The 23,169-nt window shown below is 37.6% G+C and overlaps 1 protein-coding gene across 2 annotated transcripts in view; it reads left to right on the top strand.

Annotated features, from left to right (window-relative positions):
• stxbp5l (syntaxin binding protein 5-like) overlaps positions 1–23,169 on the top strand; it is a 129,841-nt gene that overhangs the window by 5,811 nt on the left and 100,861 nt on the right. For both annotated transcript variants that reach the window (XM_040148695.1, XM_040148694.1), the window contains exon 2: positions 14,478–14,575. In XM_040148695.1, coding sequence (XP_040004629.1) covers positions 14,478–14,575 — 98 coding nt within the window. The remainder of the gene's footprint in view (positions 1–14,477; positions 14,576–23,169) is intronic.

The raw sequence follows: 23,169 nt of genomic DNA, 5'->3' as shown, positions 1-23,169 counted from the left end.
GAATGTGTTTATACAGTATGGTATAAGCCATTAGCAAAATTGTTTTAGAGTAATAATTCAAAAGATGAGGTGCAAATATTTCGAAGAAGAAAACATTTTTATTAAACTCATGGTTGCAGTTCAGAGGTCAGGAGTTTGGGGGCCCTCCTTCCCTCCCTCTGGTCTCCCTCCTCTGACAGCATGATAAGTGGGCTTGTAAAGATGACATCACTTCACTCCCTCTGCAGCGACCCCATGAGCTCTCCATGGGTGTGATGACTCAGTGGGTTGACTTCCAGCTAGTCTCACATTACCATGTGTCGGCTGCCTGTCAGAAGCCACAGTGTGGGATCAATTAAGGAGGAGTTGATGTCAGGCTGACAAAAGTAGATGGGTAAAAAGCAATAAGAGATGAGAGATGTTCAGTAAACTGTACACAAGTGAGACAAAGGGTTTAAAGAAGTACAGTGTGAGTGTACTCAGTATCTTGTGTCCAGTCTGTATATGAAAACATGAACTATTGTATCATATTCTACATTATTTTTTTCTGCGTATGACTGTGTTTGAGAGAGCTAAAAGAAATAGCTTCTGTTTGATTGTGTGTGGGCTTCCATAATCCTTTTTCCATTCGGTCTGTAGGTTACAGTAGACTGCCTGCCTCACCTCATGCTGTGCAAATATAATCAAGTGAGCTTTTCAAACAGTCCTTCATTTCACTCAAATTTCCATCACTTCACTCTGTTGAAGTATTTTTTGATTCTGCAATATTTGATCAACCACTTCAGGAATTTCTCTTTAGTGTGATGTGTGGCTCCTATTGAAACCAAAATTCTTGTTTAATTCTGGAGTGTTTTTCAACAAAGGAAACCATCAAACCTGGTTTTCTTATGGGGAAAGACTTTATCATTCGAGCTGTAACCAGGGCTGTTAATGTATAAAGCTAAACCACTCTAGACAACTTCCAGGGCCCCACCTTTTCCTGAAAGATCAATTCCACAATTATTTATTTATTTGTTTTTTTATTATGTCATAATGTTTTATAATTCCATGGCTGCATCAATGTTCAAGTTTGGGGAGAAGGGAAATGGTGGAAGTGAATCATCTTAAATCCATTGTTGACCCATAAGATCAATAAAAGGAAATAAATACTTAATAATAACAGATATGTGCTACAAATGGTCTTAATGAGTAAAATTAAAGGCTGAGAAACAATTTCCTGCCATCTGCTGTTGCTCCTCCATTCTTTAACTTTTATCCATCATGTTTATTTCAGTAATGCACATTTTCAGAAATGTATTGCCCTTGCTGTGCACTTACTGTGGGAGAAAATATGAGCATAAACAATATAAACACAATGTTTTAGTGCATGACTAAGACTGCTAAGTTGAAACTTAATTAAGGGAAATAACCCACTTGGAAATGCAGTGTTGAAGATGTTCCAAAGCTTTAAACCAACATCAGGGTTTCTTCCCTGCCTCTCTGAGTGGTTAGTGGATCCCTCTGCTCTTGAGAGCTACTCTCAAGCACTTGACAAACCTCTTCTAATGGATATCTCTCTTAAAATATCAAATGGGTGTATGTAGAAACTGGAGTTTAGTTTTTTTTTTAAATTTATTTATCTATGTTATAACAGAAGCACAGCTCGTTGTAGGATTAAAGGTCCCTTTATGACATTTTTTCTTTTCGAAATTCATTCAGAAAGTACCCACAAGATGCTTTGCAACAGTGTATCAAATAAAAAAGAGACAAGCAATTTATATTTTGTGCTTCAGCATTTCATTTGTTCACCTTCTGTGATCATTAGTGCATTTTAGTATAATAATTATATAACAATTATAATTAATTATAATAATAATATATAATTGTATATAATTATAAAAATTATAACATGTTATTCTTATATGTGGAGAGAGTCCTGACGATTGGCAGGAAAATAGCTGCTAGAATGCACAGTCAATGAATGTGATTCAACTAATTTTTCATAAGTACAATCGGCCTTGTGCAATTTGAGAATAGCAAGTTTCACAGGCATGCTTTCCCCATGGAGTGCATCATCATTCGTAACATTTTAAACATTTGCCCAATACCTAAAGTTAAGACAAAGCTCATATTTTTTTAGTTACAGTTAAACAGCTCTTCTCGAATGAATACACTTAAAATGCATTATTACAAATATTAGAATTAACTCCTTGTGTTCATTTTCTTGCTGTGATGATGTTTTACTTAACGGACAAAGACGATGCATGTTTAACTCATGCATGGATTCAGTTTTAACGTCCAACCCACAGTGCCATGACAGTGTGAAGGCTAATCACTCAAGCTAACCACGGTAGCTTGCAGCTTAAAAACTACAGATGACATGAGTTTCAAATGAACTGTCATGAAAAATTTAAGGCAGATATTCAAACCATGAGACAAGTTAGATTTTTAAGGAAGCGTACCTAAAGGCAACAGACTTTTGTTTTGAAAAGCAACCATGTGTGAAAGTGGGTTCTTCTCGGTTATCTTGCGGGGGCAGAGTCACATGTTACATTACAGTGTTGTGGGTAGTAACATGTGACTAGACTGTCCACTCCTACTTTTTCCATCAAGCCTAAGGCATGATGCTGATGCCATGACTGAATCACTGACATGCCTGCCACTGTGGTGAAAAGGTTAAACCACATATACAGTACATCCACACATGGCTGATTTCTGACTCCATTGCTGCATGAAAGCACGATATGAAGCCCCAGCATACAATCACAACAATCACCTCCTCCACGCACACAAACAGAGAAGACTGCTTTACAGTTACATAATACAAATTATGTATATGTGGCTGTTAAGCCCATGCGTTCCTCTAAAGGGATGTGTGCTTAATTTTCATCAAATTTGTTCCTTAAGGGGTTTTGTGTCAGACAAATACTAGCGTATGCTGCACCTGTCTCTGCAGTATCTTCCCAATGTTCAGGTGCATTTGTGTAGTTATGTGAACATAATCATCATCCCAAACAAAAACAATCATATAGTACTTTAGATGTAATATAAATGCATAAAAATGCACACAGACACAGAAAACATACAAACTGTACATACATACAAGTGTCTGTCTCCCACTCCCTCGTGCCACACACATAACACTGTGTAGTCTGGAGCTCTTATACTAATGACCCCACTACACTCAGCAGGGAGGGAAGCTTATCCAGGTTCATTCACTTGCTTTCATTACACAGCATTCTCACCCTGTGTGCATTTGTGTGCTGTTCTGCGTGTGTGTGTGTGTACACACATTCTTGTGCCGTGCAGCAAGTGCATAGAGTGCTTATTAGATCAGCCCCAGCCTCAGTGATGAATCAAAGTCCCTTCATCCTTCAGGTTTCAGCATGATAAAGAATCACACCATGAAAATCTTGAATCACTTTATTCGTGGCCAACAACACTGGAATAAGACACTGAGGATCATTTTTAACATCAAAAGTGGATTATAGTTGTGCTTGCCTGCTACATAACACACCAAATTTGTTATAAATTTGCTTTCTCTCTCAAATTTTAGTGCCAAACAATCATTCCTGCTGTGTGTTTATCTCTGTATCTTCTGCTGATGAAGTGAGTTCCTGGAACTAGCATGTATTTCCACCTTCTGCCATAGTGGTTCTCAAAGTTTTTTAAACTACTCAGTATGTTTTTAGACAAACAGGTAATGGATGTATCAAGTATCAAGTTTGGGTCCCATATCTCGCAAGTGGCACAAACTCTCTGTTAATCAGAGGTAGAACTATTTTTCCTGCCTTTTGGTGCAATACCAACATCCATTTCTTTGGTATCTATAATGAGAAAGGCCTATGCACATCTCAGGAGATCCAAACTGCTTTTCTTATTCCCCCCTCTCCTTTTTCCTCTACTTACAGATCATGTCAGCTTTAAAACACAATAGTATCGCATGGCACTATACCTTATCCATTCATCCTATTTATAATTTGTTTTAGGTTTACAAGAAGAATAAGGACATGGTCTGTATTTTATCAATTTTTACATAAGGCCTCTTATGACTCTACCAATAGATTGGATCTGGCATAAGACTGCACTGACCCCAACCTTGAACTTGATTGGGATGCTATTTGCGAAAAATTAAAGATACCGCTCATAATCTAGATCAACAGCAGTTTCATTTTAATCATCCTCACAGAACCTACTTTACATCTCATGAGTTGCATCTGATGGATACGCTTAGTAACCCCTTGTGCAGACACTGCCCTTTGAAAGCCTCTGGCACCTTTATTCACATGATGTGGAACTGCCCATCAGTGTCTTGCTTCTGGAACGAATTATCTCTAAAAGTGTCCTAGCTCTTATCTGTAACATTGCCCACGACCATATCTGCTCTCCTATTAAATGACTTATCTCCACCAGGCATCTGGAAGCACTAGAAGAGGATCCTGTTAGCTGTTGTAACCGCTGCTACGAAGATGGTTTCTCCTCACTGCAAGCCTCCTTATTCTTTCCTTCTTAAGCTTTCCATTGCATGTGTGAATGTTGCTGCTGAATGTACTGTCATTGCTTGGTGTGCAGCTGTTGTATCCATGTCCAATCTGTTGCAATATGGTTGTGTAATGTACCTATATGACCTTATCCTCACCTTTAGCTTTCAATTCTTTATTAGGATACAGGCCCACTTTTTTTAAGATTAACTGTCTTTATTTATCAGTCTGTGTTATTCAGTCTGTTGAGCCTTTGAGGACTTTGTATGTTGTATTTACCACCTGACTCTGCAGGTCCCCTCAGCTTCAAGAAGTGTGTGTGTAGTCATTCAGGTTGTTTTTTTTTCATTTTATGGATCGCATATTTGATGTTTCTGTTCACTCTCACTGTTCTCATCAGCATAGTTTTCACCAGCAGCAATTTTTAGGAAAAAAAAAAAAAAAAACACCAACAAAAACCACAGCAACCATTGTCCATTAACTGTCCATTGATTGTGTAATTAGGCATTTTTTTGCTAACATTTCTGCTACATCAACTTTAGGTGATAATATGTCAGTGTTCTGTTTTCAGCTTGTTGTGCTACATCCAAGAGGCAAAAAAATCAATTAATGTAAGATTTATTAGATTCCGGGGTCGCATGTGGCAGCTGTTATGCCGTTCTTCAAGCTTTATTTCAATGACTACATTTCAACTTGTAGTTCCATAATATACCTGCTGCACAATCAAAGACAGTCAATGAAATGTGTTTGTTACTGTAAAAGATTAAGCCTAGATATTTAAAATTGTATCTTAATGACTTGAGACTGAATGAAGGTCTGATTATTGTACACGTATTGGATTAAGGTGTATCCTGAATATACATTTTGCCTTACATGAGACAAAAGAAAAAAAAAAAAATCAGCCGGGACCTGAGGCTGACCTGATGGGCATCTAAACAATAAGCGATAAACCCTTGGTTTTAAATAAAGGAAAATAAAGCCAAGAGTGTGTCTGATAAGAAATGAAAGAGATCGTGCTGTGTTGTGTAACAACTGCGTGTTTCCAATTCGTTTCACACATTCAGAAACCCCTGATCTCCTCTCCCACTCCTCCCCCTTAATGTCTTCTCTCCTACCGACGCTCAGATATGCCTCTTTTTTATTTCGGGCTGCTCCCGACTAGATCAAAGGAATTTTTGAGTAACCTCAAAATATCTCCCTTCAAACACTGGTTGGGGAAGCCATGTGTATCTCTGTTTGTTTGATGGGTGCTCTGAGACTGTAAAGTAAATTGGAATGGATGAACGTGACAGAAACACTCTACTTTTCTCTGAACTACTGTCTCTCATCCTGATATTTAGACTCAGGGAGCAGGTGCTAAAACACCTGGGTGATGCAGCGGCAGAATTTGTCTGCAAATAAGCAACACGTAACACACACAAAGACAAACTGTATGTATATTGTGTTCATTAAGCACACTTTGCATATTTATACAAACACTGATAAACGAACCTTAGTTCCAAGCTCTTAGCTTGGGTTGAGGCTGGGTGCCATTTATGTTCATATCGTTCTCATTTACAGTGGCATGAAATATTTTAGGTGCCCCAGGTCAAAATTTCTGTTACTGTGAATAGCTAAGTGAGTAGAAGATGAACTGATCTCCAAAAGGCATAATATTAAAGGTGAAACATTCTTTTCAACATTCTAAACGAGATTGGTGTATCATTTTTGTTTTGTACAAGTTTAGAGTGAAAACACCCGAAGAGATTTGAGCTCTCACATAACTTTTTCCAAGGTCTCAGACCAGAAATAGCTAGTTAGGGCTATGGCTTGTTCACAGTCATCGTTAGCAAAGGCCATGCGAATTTCAAAGCTTTATAAATACTCTGACACCTCAAAAACCTTGTCCCAACAATCAGCAGCCATGGGCTCCTCTAAGCAGCTGCCTAGCATTAAAATAATTGATGCCCACAAAGCAGGAGGAGGCTGTAAGAGGACAGCAAAGTGTTTTCAGGTAGCTGTATCCTCAGTTTGTAATGTAATGTAGAAATGGCAGTTACAGGAACAGTGGAGGAAAAGTTGAGGTCTGGAAGACCAACAAAACTTTCCAAGAGAAGTGGTTGTAGGATTATTAGAAAGGCAAATCAAAACCCCTGTTTGACTGCAAAAGACCTTCGGGAAGTTTTAGGAGACTATGGACAGCTGGTGCACTGTGCAGCGACACCTCCACAAATATGACCTTAAAGGAAGAGTCATCAGGAGAAAACCTTCCCTGTTACCTCACCACAAAATACAGTGTCAAAAGTTGAAGATGAAAAGAGGATGGCTTCTACAATGGGATAATGATCCTGGTGATCATCTGTAATTAGGAAATGCCAGTCACATCATTGCTTAGTTGACAACAGGTAAAGCCATTAGTTGCCTTATGCAGTTTCAAATTATTACTGTAGTAATATAATATTACTGTAGGAAGGGATAGGTTGCTTATAGTTGCTGTCAAGCCTAGTTTAGAGACTATTACTAATGCTGTCAAAAATATATATTTCTTAATACACATCAATCATGGCAATGCAATACAGATTTTTTACACTATAGATCCAATCCGTATCACATGTGTTTTCCAGCTATATCATTCTTTTCAAATACAGTTAATGTAGGCAACTATTAGTGTTGTTGTTACAGGCCAGCGATAAGCCTGCCACGCTTCTGCGTTGGGATCCGCACCCTCGAGCGCGTATTCAAAACCGCCGCAATTACGTTATTGCAGCTGACGCGCGGACCCCGCTGTCTGCCCTTTGATATTTAGAAAAGCGTTTGCGGCCCCATTTGCCTAACGGTTGAGCTCAAAAAGAGGTGCTTAAATTATCTACTGGGTAGTGTTTTTACGTCTGCTGCCACAAAAGAAAAAGAAATCCCTTTTCTTGACGGACAAAGGTGTTTTTACTCTACCAAAAAAAAGGACTGGACAGTTGAGTTATGTAAATGTTTGCTAAGAGCATGGAGCTAGGCCAAGTTAGCTTCAAAAATAGAAGGGTCCTAGCTTCAGCTTGAAGACAAGAGCCCAGACAATGACTGACAGGCTTACCTCTTCAAAGAAATTTAAAGGTTAGTGTCTGCTCCCATTTCAACACCACTAAAAAATGTATTAATATGCCCACCAAGGTTGTTTGTAGATGTGTGGTGGTTTTCGGCCAGTAAGCATTTCTGAAAGCTAACCTGCAGCTACCATTAAACATTGCAATGACCGAATTAGGCATACAACTACAACTATTAGGCATTGTAATATTCCCAAAACATCACAGTGTGGCTGTGTGCTTGTTGTGTGCTTGTTGTGTGCTGCGTGCTAGACAACTAAGTACTCAAAAATTGTCGACCTCCTACTTAAGAAAGTGTGGTGGAACCACTCTGGACGTCAGAGCTCCAAATGGGAAACTTGGGCCAGTTGCTGGCACCCTGACTTCACCAAGAAGTCTGGCATCTCTCAATATGACAGCGTCCACAAAAACTAGTTTTGAATGGTGTCAAAACTATCCAAATGACTATTTACTTTGGCTGTGTTAGTAAATTACATTTTAAATCACTTTTGTGTGTAATATTCTGACTAAACTGATGTGAAATATTATGTGTGTCCACTTCTCTACATATTGTCCCAACTTCACCACCCTCGTAGACATTCGTGGACTTAACAGGCACATTCCTGGGAAGTCTGTGAATACTGAGGGCTATCCAAACCCACAATTCATCAAGTCCTCAAGAGTCTGCATAGAGTGTAGACTTCAACAGACTGTACTTGTAAAATTACCCATAGTCCATAACGATGTGAATGTGACGATGTAAAAAAAAACAAACAAAAAAAGTAGGTAAATAATAGTAATAATAATAATAGCCTATGATGTTCTGTGTTTTTGAAGACATTGCTTTTTTCATTATTGTCATAAGTTTATTAATGTAGTAAGACTTCACATTGCACATACAGAATAGGAATAGATTGAATAATTTGGATTGTTATAATCTTGTGAATCTAGACAGGCAAAGTTTGGTTTTGTTCAACTATGGGGTGAAGGATCCTCAAAAGAGAGTTTAAAGTGATATAATATTGTGTTTGGCAATATTCCCTCATAAAGGAAAAATTTTGACCGCACAATCTGTCCATATCTGTTATGGCTACTGCTGTATTTAATGCAGCTGACTTGCACATATCACACAAATACTGTTAAGAACTATTCAGCAAAATACTTTTCTGAATCTTTTACAAAATCAGGAATTACAGTTCATCTTCATGGAAACACATGAGGTCAAATGCTGTAAGTCCCATCTCAGCACATTTCTTCCCCTTGCCGTCCAGGAGCCTCACAGAGGGATGTTTGGATTCAGGCTTAGTTTAATTACATGCAGCGCAAACACACACACACACACACACACACACACACACACACACACACACACACACACACACACACACACACACACACACACACACACACACACATATACATACATACATACACAGTAGATAGGAAAGATAGAAAGACAGATCCTGTTGGTCACAAAGCTAAAAACATTTTCAGACTTTAAGCCCAAAACCTATATGAGGAATTGATAAACGTTTTAAAAATAACCATAATATATAAACATAAGTAACTATAACAGTATCCTCATTAGGTACTTGCTGATGTTAGATGATGAATAAACTAGATTCTGGCACATTTTGTTTAGTGTATGAAAAGACAGTTTAAATAATGTTGTGATCACAAATTCAACACAGAATTAAATACATTTTCTATTTTCACAACAAAATATACAGATATGCCTTTGGTTTTCCATATACAGTACATTTCCCTCCATCATTTCCATTCTCTTTTGCTTTCCCCTGCTGTCCACTCATGTACTATTCTCTCTATGCATTATTCACCACTTGTCTTTCCTCTTGCTTCAAACTGCACATCACAAGCGACTTCTTCATCCATTCCGCCACTTATTTTTGGTCTCTGTGAATAGCGCTTTGCTTGTGATTTTGTCATTGTTGGATAGATAAATGTATCCAGGAAACATCAAGGCCAGACTGTAGAGTGTACTCAGTATATTACTCGTGTCTCAGTATCTACTGCAGTGATGCTGCCGTGTGGTGTCATGTGCCATATTGAAGGGCCGAAGTGGAGAATCAGTTTGGCCAGTTTCAACTCGCAGACTACCTGTCTCAGTGTAGCCCGGAAGAGCTAGAGAGATTCAGTTGTAAGATAAGAGAATTACATTCATGTAACGCCTAGTCAGTTGTTGACATATATAGAAAAGTAGCTGGTATGTGCATGCTACTTTAGCTCAGTGACATCTCGATCTAGCTCGCTGGTGAACAATCATCCTACACTGCAATAGATATAACAAGTGGCTATGTCCATATCTGTATACTGTAAGTTCAAGTTCATTCCACTCAGTGAGGCCCAGTCTGTTTCTTATTTGATGGTAATGTTGCTGCCACTAAAAACATACTATAGTCACAATAACTATAAAAACTATAGACAGGGCCAAAAGATTTCTCCCAGGAAAGTGTATACTGTATTTATCAACCATTAATTTGATAATTTTTAATATTTATAACTGGGAGATTATTGTTTCAATAGAGAGTATTCATAACTCTCTTGGTCTTGTTCATCAGTCTTAGAAAGTGATGTGTTTCTGTTCAACAAACAGGTTTTGGCCAAGTAACGACACGTCTTCACACTTTAATTGGACCACAAGTTATATTTTTTTAATTGAATTGATGTTAATTAGCTTCAGCTGTTATAGTATTGCGTTGACAATGCTCGACATGTGAATTGGCAAAAGCAATGGTCAGTGCCTGCTAAAAATGTTAAGCCTGCTACCTGAGCATTTTGTACATTAGTATTTGCAAAGGAGAACACGTGAGGAGAGATAAAAGATTCAGTTACAGATCGGTTAACATCGGAGCTTAGCAAATCTGGGTATTTTGGCAGAGCTTGCGCTTGCACTGGTTTGCCTTAGTACTTTTTCACCTTCGCATAGTCTCACACACTTTGCCAGAAAAATGCCCACGCTGTAGAGTGCTGAATCTCAATACGAAATGACATTAGCAAATGTGAAAAACTCCATGATCTTGAATAAGCTGCACCACGTTAGTCTAAAATAATCAGTGTGTATTTAACTTACCTTTACATCAGTGTAAATGTTACTGTAATCACATATACATAAGGAGAATTTAATGTCAGATTTCACTGTGTTGATCTGTGTTTGGAGATATAGCTGCTCAATGCACTATTGCTGGGTGCCGCTTGCTATTTATAGAGCCTGGGTTCTAGACCAGCTCTGCAGCTGAATGCTGTGTGGAGAGAGAGGATGGTGGGTGACATGTGGCGGTGTTACTCTTTGGGGGGTGGGGATGTCTGTGTGGGGTTATCTGATTGAACATCAGGCTTGTGTGCGTAAAGATTGTGTATGTGTGGAGGAGAGAAGACAAAACAACAGAGAAACAGAAAAGGGAAGGAGGTGGATTGAGAGTGGAGTTGATGTAATGCAGCATCAGGCAGCCATAACCAAGGTCCTTTGCAGCAGGTCAGCATTTGCTGCACAGCTGATTGAGTTTCCAAATGTACATCTTGGCTGCTTCAACAGCATGAATATACATTTTGTAATTCCTTTCTACTTATTTTTCCCTCGTTAATTTTTGGGCTGTCTTTGACTTAATCAATTTTTATTAGATACCTCTGTTTTAGGCAATGTAAAACTGTGATGAAATGAAGTTACTTTATATAGATAAATAGATAGAGGATGGAAGTATGGGTAAACCTAGTCATACACACACACACACACATACACACACACACACACACACACACGTATTCACAAATACAGACACTAAAAGAGGGAGAAAAATGGCTTTATGGCTTTGCCCTTAAAATATGTATGAGCAGCTCTGAGATACACTAGAGTAAATGTATTTCTCATCCATTTATTGGCTGTCTAGTATGTATATGAAGAGTTGCTCTCCTGTATCCCAGCAACTGTGCACCAGAGTCAGGCTAGAGAACCTAATGGGGCCTGGTGGCAAGACCTGGAGGGTGAATGTGTGTGCATGGCCCTTACATACGTATTTTGTGTACGAATGTGGATGTGTGACTCATCATTTTTTCACTTTTTGTCATGACACTCATTTGCTGATGCATTTGGGTTGTTTCATAAAAATCCCCTGTTTATCAGAGTTGCAGTCAGAGTAGTGTTTTAAGTGTCACTTTCAAACAGCATTGCCAGTATTATATGAAGCTCGCTCCACTGCCAAAGTCTCAGAAATGTATTGCCTGACAACTTGGATCAAGACTTGACCTTCCTCCTTCATCCGTGATAGGGAAGGCAAGTGATTCTTAATGATAGGGTGAAGGCATGTGTCAGTTCCCATTCTGCAAACTCTGTGCCACCTACTTTTGAACCTTTTAAAATGTAGTCACTTCTGAGATCGAGTCCCACCCCAACACCCTGTTTCATGTGAGAATACATCAGATTTCTGAAGAGAATTACAGTCTCAAAGCTCATTCATTTTAAAATAGCTTACCTCTATAAAAATGCATGTGAATGTGTGTTGAGGATTTAGTGTTGGAATTCATGGTGCATATCTGCTATCATTGTTATAAGCCAATGCCTTCCAGATGCATTACCTGTATGATTGTGCTGGAATGATATATGTACTCAGCAATAACTTTATTCAGTGTTATTAAAAGGCCACATAAGGGAAAGCTTATTTATTTGGACAGTTTTCACATTCAAGCATTATTGAAGAAGTAAAAAAAGTTGCACAACCTGGTAGAGCCCTTGTGTGCAACATGTTTTTTGGGCCATTTAATTGGGTTCAAGTTAAGCTCATTGCATCTCAAACTGCAAAATGGAAGTAAAAAGAAACAGATCAAGACGCATTACAACATTTGCAATGCTATAAAAAAAATTAAACAGAAATTCAATGCAAGATTTTTTAATTAGCGTACGCTATTGTATCAAATCTGGAGTTAAACAGAACATTATTGAAAAAAAAACTGACAGTAGGATTCTGGCAGTTGCTGTGTGTGTGTGTGTGTGTGTGTGTGTGTGTGTGTGTGTGTGTGTGTGTGTGTGTGTGTGTGTGTGTGTGTGTGTGTGTGTGTGTGTGTTGCTTATGCATTTTCAAAGCAGAATTCACAAATAAAACATTTCAAATATATTAATCACAACGAGACAATGCAAATACCGACTGTTGATTCATTATAGATGTGCTCAGTCAGAAAGTCAGATTCCATAGACTTTATGATGCTAGGTTTACTGTTTTTATCTCATATATAAAGGTTGGTTATATTTTTGTTTACTACTCCATTTGTATGCAAGGCACTCATTGGCCTAAATGTAGCAATCGAATCCCGCTGTGTATGTATTAGTGATATGACAGATATATATGTATCTGAAGGTCAGGTACTCTTAATTGGTACAGCAGTGTATGCACACACACACACACACACACACACACACACACAGACACACACACACACACACACACACACACACACACACACACACACACACACACACACACACACACACACACACACACACACACACACACACAATTTTACCCTAAATATAACATAAATAAAACATGCCATGCACCATAATAATGTACTTTATAAATACGTAATAAGTGTGAATAAACTTGTACCCCATGTAAACTTGCACATAAGTAAGCGTGCACATATACCGCACATGCACACAGACACACAAAGACAGACTTGCACCCTCTCCTCTCGTTGTAGTATGATTGAGTCTGTGTCTGTGTTGTTTCTCATTTTTCTCTGTTGAGTCTGACCACTGCTGAGTGATTTCATTCTCTCTGTGTTTTATAACCATTTCATTCATCCACAAAATCTCATATTATCTTTCCAGATTCATGCCTCTGCTGTATGAGATCAAAAAACCCCTGTTACAACAATTCAGACAGTCAAACAAAGATGTTAATGCTGGTGATGGTGTGGGAGTTATTTACCGACAACTGTTAAGAATTTTAGAGATGAAATATTAATTCTTTTCAAATAAATTTCTTTACACTAATGTTTAGCAGGTTTAGTGAATACAGTGGTAATAACTTGATAATGATAAAGGTGTAAATTGTTCTACCCCAACATGACTAACAAAGTTAACAAGAATGTTCTTGTTAACCTACAGTATACACAGCTTTACAAAGTCCTGAGAAGAGGTCTAAATAGCCAAAACAAGTAAAATTACTTGTTACCGTGCTTTATGGGGAAGTCATAAGAGTTTTTTTAATTAAATTATGATCTGATATTTTAATGTTTTTTAGTGTTTTAGTGTTTCTTAGCTGTAACATTGTTACAGTGCTTAAATCAGTATTTTCTCATACTGCCGTTTGCTGGTTAAACAGTAATATCAATGTTTCCATTCAACATTGGTGACGTCCATGTCTTTACATCCCTCCAGAGCCGATTACTGTAAGTAAGGCACTGCTGGGAAATTTAACATGACTAGTGTCAGGGAGCTGCAGTGCATTTCAGAGTGTGAGTGTGAGAGACAGCGTTGTTTTGTCTCGTCAGGCCTTGGTATATAAATGTTGATGCTAGGATATATAATAGCAAATTGTCAATACAGCAATCAGACAGGTGAAAACTTCACAAGAAAAATGTTTTTTCTCATCTTAAAATCTTTTGTTTTATTGGCAGTCTAAATTAATAAACAGGAAAGTGGTAGTCATACAAATATGTGTTTTGAGTCACACCATGCAATGTTCTTGACATCATTAGTTATCTTTAACAATATAGTCCCTTACATTTCCCTTTCCCTTACATTTCAGGGAATTTAGTCATCTTTGTTTTTTTATTTTTTTTATTTTATTTTTTAACAGAATTAAAGGTTGCAGTTTTACAAAATGACAAAGTTTCATCATGATTCACCATGCAGGAGCACGTCATAGGGGCAGGCAAAATCATTAAATGATAAAATCATTTCATCACCCTAAAAATGTTCCTAAAATGTTTTTGTTCAATTAAAATATTGTTGTACGTTTTTTCCTTGCAGACGGTGCGTCATGGTTTCCCTTACCAGCCCAGCGCTTTGGCCTTTGACCCCGTGCAGAAGATCCTGGCCGTTGGCTCAAGATCAGGGGGCGTACGGATGTATCCTTTACTCCTCATCTGCTCACTTCCTCCCTTCACCTAGTGTGGAGACACACTGGAAAAATACACATACTCTACATTAACACATACCTATGCATTAACTGTAAACACATTCCCTTACCTTTGCCATTATTCATTATTGTACATTATGCAAAACAAGAACAGTGACCCATAATCTATCATTGTAAACATTAAATGGGTGGTTGCATTTTCTTGCAATCTGCTTTTTTTGATAATGTAAGAGGAAATATAAGTATTCTCAAGAAAAGGATACATAAAAATATTTGATCTTATAAAATGTATCATCCCATCTGTGATTTTATGGTGGTCTTTGTTAGGCAGGAAAGCAGTTATTCTCAAGTTGTTTGACACTGCCGTGTATAAATAAGTGTACATTTTAATAAGGATTCTTAATTAAGGCATTTTTCAAAACAAAAATAAACTTACAATTCACAGCACACAAATTGAATGAAAATAGCATCAGCAGGAATTACAACTCTGTTCACAGGAATAGAGTGTCAACTCCTACACAAACCTGTGGCACTGCTATACTGTCTCCAGGCAGGGGCCTCCCCTCCTCCACCCCTAATTCTCATTACTCTTTCCACCCTGTCATTTCATGTTGCTCAGCTGTCATGTCACAGGCTCAGAACTGCCCATCCTGACCGTCCCCTGGGTCACCTGGTCATGGGGATGGGAGAGGACGTGTGAGTGCAACCCAGGTAGGAGATTACACTCTCATAAATACCCAGGCTTCCCAGTATCCCTTTAGGGAACCTAGGGCTGAGGCAGCAAAGAATTATTAATGCTGCAGCAGCTGCACAGCTGGTACTGCTGGGGTAATAGATAGATAGATAGACCGAGTGATTTCTGTGCTGAAAGACAGAGAAGAAAAGAGAGAGGGACAGAGGGAGAGGTAACATTGTTTTAATATTTTAAAGAAAGGGAAGGAAATGGAGAATGGGAGGCTGAATGTTGAGGAGAAGGGTAAAGGTGCACAGATGTGTTTGATGACACAGGGAATGGCTGATGAAAACATACAAAAATGTGAACTGATTACATGATAAGCGCAGCTGAATGTAGATATTTGATATCCATTATTTCTCCCTCTCTCTTAATCCACGCCTTTTCTCTATATCTCTCTAATGAATCATTGACTGTAAAGCATGATGAGATGTCAGATGGATTGAAGACCTTGAGTGACTTAGCACTTGTATTGACATGCTGCAAACCTTCCTCTGCTCCCATGTGGTCTGTCAATGAATTTCTCTTTCTCTTTCTCTTTCGCCTTTGTTTTGCTGTTTCTTGTTCTGCCTCATCCTCCATCGCCTTCTAGAGGAACCTTTTTTCCCCTTATTTCTGCTTTTATTTATTCGATTCACCTTTCCCTTGTCCTTCACAGCCGGTCTTCCTTTTCTTCCCAGGGCTTTGAACATCCGCTTGTCATCTTCTGTCATGGTCTCTCTCTGTTGCTTTTCTAATGTTTTCCTCCTCTATATATTCCTTCCTCTGCTGCTGTATTAATACTGTACATAGTGGTAGCCATTGCAGGAATATCTCATGCTCCATTTCTACTTCATAAGTGGTACAATAGCAAGTCTTGCCTCTTGATTTTCTTCTGCATAGACATTATGTTAGTACTGCGCACACAACCTGCCACAGTCATTTAAAAAATTCACAAATTCACAAAATTTTTAATTTTTTACACCTAGTCTCTCCGGGGTGGAGCAATGTGTAAAGTCAAGCAATTTAAAGCTAGAACCTTGTCTATTTCTCTTCTGTTTGTCTGCTGCCACTGACCCGATACCTTTGCCACTGCTTTGTACTGTAGCAACAAATCATTATTTGCCAGAAATATATATTTTGTTCCTGTAATGAAATAAAGCTCTCGGGGCTTAAATTTAGACATTCAGATGACACTATTGATTAACTGTGTGGGACTATGTTACGTGGACTGTCTGTGGGAGGTGCGTTTTTCCAACGTGTGGTGTGTAGGCATGCGTGAGAGTGTATTTGTGTGTCAGTATAGGCAGAAGAATGATCAATATATCTGAGTTTCCATGCAGTCTGGTTGCTTTTTCAGAAAACATTTTGTTCCTTCTTCACATGTAACTTAAAAATTAGTTACAGTTACATTAGTTACATTTTTCTCAATGGATATCTACATTCAGCTGTGCTTAATTTCTCAAATGGAGCTTCAGTTGAGGTCTTATTTTGGAAGGAATGTTGATCAGTGAATGAACACTTTCTACTGCAGTGATTTATCTAGTGAAGTGAGCTAGATTAAACTACTCTGAAATACATCTATCTGAACCACATCTATATTTAACCACATCTCTTTTAGGCTGCCTTCTTTCCAAGCCCACATCAGGTTTATAACCTTTCACCTGTCTTTCATGACAGAATTAACCAGTCAAATTCTATCTCTAATTCAAGGCTTCAAAAGTGAGAGAATGTGGGGTTAACGTGGCTCAGTGGATTGTCTGAAGTAAGACAAAGGATCAAAGGATATTACAAGGCATAAGCTTATTATGATCACATTGAGTGCATCATAACTTAAAGAAAAGCTCATGCTTCTAATATTATAATCTTAGATTTTCCATTAATACATGTCAAATTGAAAGTTTTTGCAAACAATAATATTGTGTTTACTTGATTCCTTCTATATCTTCTGCTGCACAAATGGCACTCTTGCCAGTAAATCATCAGTAAAACTCTTGACCAAAAAATTAAAAAACAGACTTCTCGAGTGATTGTGCATTTGCTTAAGATTGCTCTGTTGTACTGGCCAGGCTTGCTTTTGTGGTGTCAAGAATTTAGCATATTGGTGACTTTCTAAAATCAGTGCTGATGTGCGATTCAGGGGCTTAAAAAATGAGTAAAAAAAGGTCTGAAGGAAGGAAAGCAGGTAGAGAACTGTAGAGAGAAATGAAGCATTAGAGCAGTGAGAAGGAGGAACGCAGAAGGGTTTATTGTTGAGGGTAGAGATAGTGATGTGATAAAAGGACACAGCAAAAAGTAGTTGAAGATAGTAGTGTGGACAGAAGAGCTTCTGCTGCATAATAATGACAACAATAAAAGATCCTTAAATTATGTGAACTAAAAACTACACAGACACAAAGCCATATCCACAAATTGTGACGCTTACATTTAGAGCTATACTCAATTATATTATATTATTATATAATTAATAAATATTATTATAATATTTTCACTATATTCACTGTTATGCTCACAATTATTTTAACTGTAGGATAGATTGTTTCTTATTAATTTGCACCGTTCTTTTCTTGTTGAGTCTAATGGTGCTTTTATGCTGCTTTCCAGGAATATAGCAACTAGTTGTATGACATCATAGGCTATTTGTATCACTATATATCCTAACGTCCTAGCTTACTGTTGGCTGAAATATGATGTGTATGAGATTTTTTGTGATAACCTGACCTCCTTGGTTAGAAAAAACAAATACACATAAATGGCACTAGGCATGCCAATTTGTCACAAAATACGTTTCAGTACATAACAATGTCATCCATGGTTGAAACAGCATCAAAGACAGTCAGGTGGGATCTGTTGATTTTCCCATCTAATTCCTGTGCTCTCTCTATATTTCCTACTCAATCTTTGCTGTTAAATTTAGTAAGCAATCACATAACCCTGTGTGATAATCTATAGTAGTGTTTTGCGTAGTTTACTGTATTAACAATATAGTGCCTTTTGCATTTCCTTAAAATTGCATCCCATGTCCAATCATGATTTTACAATGGGAGACATTAACCTAAATCCTCCATAATCATCAAGAGACACTGAAGGCGCTTGAGTATACTGACTGTTGCCAGAATCTGTTGTAGAGTGCATTGTTTTGGACAATATTGTTTACATGTGTAATGTGTCTAAATGTCATATATTTACCATGAATGGCTGAGGCCGTCACAGAAGGACTGGTCCTGATCAGGTGAATGGTGCATAGTCACAATGTCATCGGGGCTGGTGCAGTGGGTTGGCAATGAGGATATCTGCAGTGGGCCCGTAGGACACTCCTTCCTTTGCCTGGGACGAGATTACCAAGATGTGCTTAGATTTGGTTTATTGAGAGGAAATAGAACAGAAAAAGAGTTGTACAAGTGTATGTGCATGCATTCATGTGTTTCTTTCTCTGTTTCTGTAAATAAACCCATGTGTCTGCTTGCTGAGTGTGCATCCATGTGTGCCATCCACCTGTGTCAATATTGTCAGTGTCTATGTCCACAAATGTATGCACGTGTGTGCACGTGTTTGTCATTTATTGGGTTGTGTGTTGGTGCAGTAAAAGTGGATGTATTTTCAATAAAGGGTTGAGATAATTGAATTGCCCAGAATCTGATATACAGTCACTTCTCTTAACAGTCAACAATCAACAGAGAACAGCAGAGCAAAAATGAGGTGAGAGATGGGGAGAGAAATGGAAAAAAATGGTGGGAGGCAGGAAGAGGACAAAAAGAGCGTTCCTATTGAGCTTCAACAGCTTGTTTATAATAAATGGGACAATTAACATTGATCCTCTTATCACTTTTCTCTTTTTGAGGTGTTACAACTCCTGGGTGACAATACAGTATTTTTGCTTATCAACTTTGAGTGGAATTGTATTGTGCTGATATGATCATACCTAACATATTTAGTTATTGGTATATTATTCGGTATAATTATCAGAATTCTGATTCATGTAATGTGTAACAGCAGAACACAGTTCCTTCCATTCAACATCAGTTTAAATTATTTTCATAGTGACATACAGTAAATAAATATCAGAAAAATTTTAATCAATATCACAATATTGATTAAGGAGGGACCAAAGTGTGCATTTCCATGTTTCTCACAGTAGGGGTTGACAAACCAACTTTCTGGTAATATGATGCCCCTTATGTGTTTGCAGTATGGATTTGCCAGTTGGCCAATTATTAGACATTGCCCCCTTTTATTATAAAAATCATAGAAACTGTCAGAGTTTATGTTTCCGAGCTAATCGTGATATGAGACAAGTTATGACACATTCAACAGAATGGATCTGTCTCAATATACAAGCCAGTTTACTAGGTAAAGTGCCACAATGACCAGTAACCATAAAGTTTATCTTTATAACCTTCATTAAGGTAAGATTTATTGCAGGACTGTATTTCATTAGTTTTAGCAAGGTGTACCTAATAAACTGGCCACTTAGTGTAAATGATACTGAAACATGATACTGTAAGCTGTGTTAAATATCGTTGATCATGATTCATAATAACTCTGGATGTGATATCAACACTGAGGATATCAATAGACTGGACTAAAGATGTTCTTGCATGTCATCCTCTATTAACTCAAGGCACTGCCAAGACTTTTGCCTGCCAGGAATTTACTGACAGTGCTGAGCAATCGAGATACTGTAAATTCGCCATTGTTGACAACACTCCTCAGCTTACTGCTAGGTAAAAAGGCTACTGCAGCTTTACTTTAAGGAACAAATTCTCTCATCGGCAGCCACATGTTGTTCAGTGACCAGCAGCAAGCAATTAGTAAACCTAATTTGGCCAATGGACCATGAGCAGGCAATGGGAGGAGTTGACTCTGTGCGTTATTAATCAGTCTTAATGTGTGTGTGTGTAAGTGTGTGTGTGTGAGACAAGGCAGCTTTGCAGTGCCAGTTAGACAAACAATAACATCAAATAGTCATCAATTAAGCATTCATTGTTGTCACAGTGTCATTGGATTTTCTGAATGTGTGAGCAGACCTGCAAACATTATGACTATATTAATATCAGTAGTTGAGCTATCAGTTGGTCAGTAGCTCATGTACTGCAGAAGGGCTGCTGGTGCCATAATCAGATGCTGCCAGATTAAGAGTGTTGGGTAGATTTGCCCATAACATGCTCTTTTTACATAATTTCTGTCACCAATGTTACCATAGAATCTCCAAAGTTGAACTCATCGCCGAAACCCCCATTGCCATGGATGAGCACATGCACACATAATCATAATGAGAGAAGTACAGTCCTGCCTAGTGACTCATTCTTGATTGAATTACGTGTAATAGGATTTGCAGCCCTCTGTTTGTAAACTACAGTAATGGCAGTTTTTACTGGCACAAAAGGTGAGCACACCAAAGTGCTGCTCTAATAGTGGGACTGAAAGGGAATGAAGCAGCAATATTAAGCTATTCATTACCAAACACCACATTCTATCCTTACTTTACCTTTCTAGGGTGCACGATTATAGAAGTAATGGCTCTACTCTCTAACAGAAAAGTGAATTTTCCTTTAATCACTGTTCAAGGCAATTAGGAATACAAATAATTATTATCATTAGTTAATTATTAGGTAATTATATATTAGTTTATTTGATTAATTGATTATCATGTTGTCGGTATTGTCTGAAAATGACAAATGCCCCCTGCATGTTCCATAAAAAAACCACGGTGACATCTTAAGTGAAGTTATTTATAGAATCTCAAAGTGATTTAAAATGATTTGAAACAAAGAAAATGTTTGCAAATACAAGTGTTCACCTTTGAGAAGTGGGAACCACATACAGTTTGCATTTTTAATTGTATAATTTTAATTAAATATGTCTGTATGTGTATATATTTATGTGTGTATATATATATGTATGTGTTTATATGTATATATATATATGTATGTGTTTATATGTATATATATATGTATGTATGTATGTGTATATATATATATGTATGTATGTATATGTATTTATATATGTGTATGTGTATATGTATGTATGTGTGTGTGTGTGTTTGTGTGTGTGTGTGTATATATATATATATATATAGACAAACACACACATATGTACTGGCATCTTTGGTTTGGTTGGAAGACCACTAATTTCCTTCTGGCTATATAATGATCTCATTTATACTGCTGTACCATTCAGAGGGGGGAAAAATAACATCCAATGTCCCATGATGCACTAAGGTTCTTAGTCTCAATTTTTTTGAGTCTTTTAACACTTTGTATCCCATTGCTTATTGTTTATCTTCATGTTCTTCCTCTGCTTTTCTCCACCTCTATACTTGTTTCTATTAAGGTCTCCCCTCTTTCTCTTTCTGTGTTACCTTTATCCCAATGATCTTTCTCTTTTGCATTGTATCTACTTTGACATAAAAAGTACACTTCCCTTTTCCACAGCGTTAGACTCTTCCTGTGGCTCATATTATGATATGGCTTCATGTTATAATATGGCTTCATGTAGCATCAAACAGTATACCGCATTATAAAATATGTTACTGTCAAAATAATCAATTTTGGTCGCAATAATTTATATAATGCTTGAGGTGTGTGCCCCTGCATGACATTTTGTCTTTACTGACCAGAATGAAGTTGCAGAAATATTTTTTCATTGTTTTTTTTCTCCATTATCTGTGTTACAACATTACAATATTCGCTTTGTTTGTGGTTGAACAGGAGCACTCTGTTGCTGTTTTTTGCTGTAACAAAATCCCTTATGGCCATATTTGACCTACTGGCACGCAGTGTAAAATGCAGTGCAGACTCTGGTAGATTTTCCCCATGATGGGCATTTGTTTTCAGTGTACCAAAATTTCACAATTACGTGGTAAAATACATATTGATGTCAAACTTTACACATACTATAGCTGAAGGAGAGAGGGCCTGTTGTCTTCTCCTCTGTCCTGATGTAAATCAGGATGCTCTGTGTAGAGAAATTTGCAGAAAGCACTGGATGTATTATTATTGTACTATTCTATGTTCCACATTATTCAGAATTCATATAAATAATACATATATATATGTATATGTACTGTACACCATTCAGCCAGAATATTAAAACCGGTCACTGGTTTTAATGTTGTAGGTGATACAGCAATATATATATATGTATATATGTTTAGAAGGAGCACCTCAACTACATCCTTAAAAATAATTATTCAGTTGAATCAGCAACTCCCACTAACCAGTTTCAACAAAAACTGAAAATTGTAAACATCATGAAGGTATGATTCATTCCGGGATTGTTATATTACACTGCATTAGTTTTAGCTAGGTGTACCAAATAATAAACTGACAAGTGAGTGTACATATGCACATACTGTATATGGAAAATCAGAGTTTAGATTGTGAATTTCCTGCTCTCATCTTTAAAACAGTTGTCTATGCTCTAACTCTGAAATGGTTTCAATAATTATTTTACATCCTCTTCATCTTCTTTATTCTCATCCTCCTTATCCTCCCTGTTGTCTTTGCTTTTTGGTCCTTTATCCACTCTCCTAGGGGAGGCGAGGTAGATGAGTAATGAAATGTCAGCTAACTATTAATAGCACCACTGTGAATATTCTAGGAAATGCCATTGGTATACGTTCATGGTCCACCTACTACTAAATGATAAATTTGCAAAATGTAGACAACACTGACAGGAGACGTTTTTGGTTCAACTAGAATTTCCTACCAGAACACCAGTCAGCTGTAAAGCATTGAAGTCACATTTTTGTATTTGTCCATTAAAATTCAAGATCAGGGGGCTTTTTTTGATTGTTTGTCGACAATATGCACTCACTCCTACCCATTATATATGGGGAAAAGCATCATAGAAGATCCAAACAATTAGAA

The sequence above is a fragment of the Xiphias gladius genome, chromosome 16 (assembly GCF_016859285.1).
Source record: "Xiphias gladius isolate SHS-SW01 ecotype Sanya breed wild chromosome 16, ASM1685928v1, whole genome shotgun sequence".
In the NCBI taxonomy this organism is placed as follows: domain Eukaryota; kingdom Metazoa; phylum Chordata; class Actinopteri; order Istiophoriformes; family Xiphiidae; genus Xiphias; species Xiphias gladius.
This window is presented reverse-complemented; position numbering and strand designations above follow the sequence as displayed.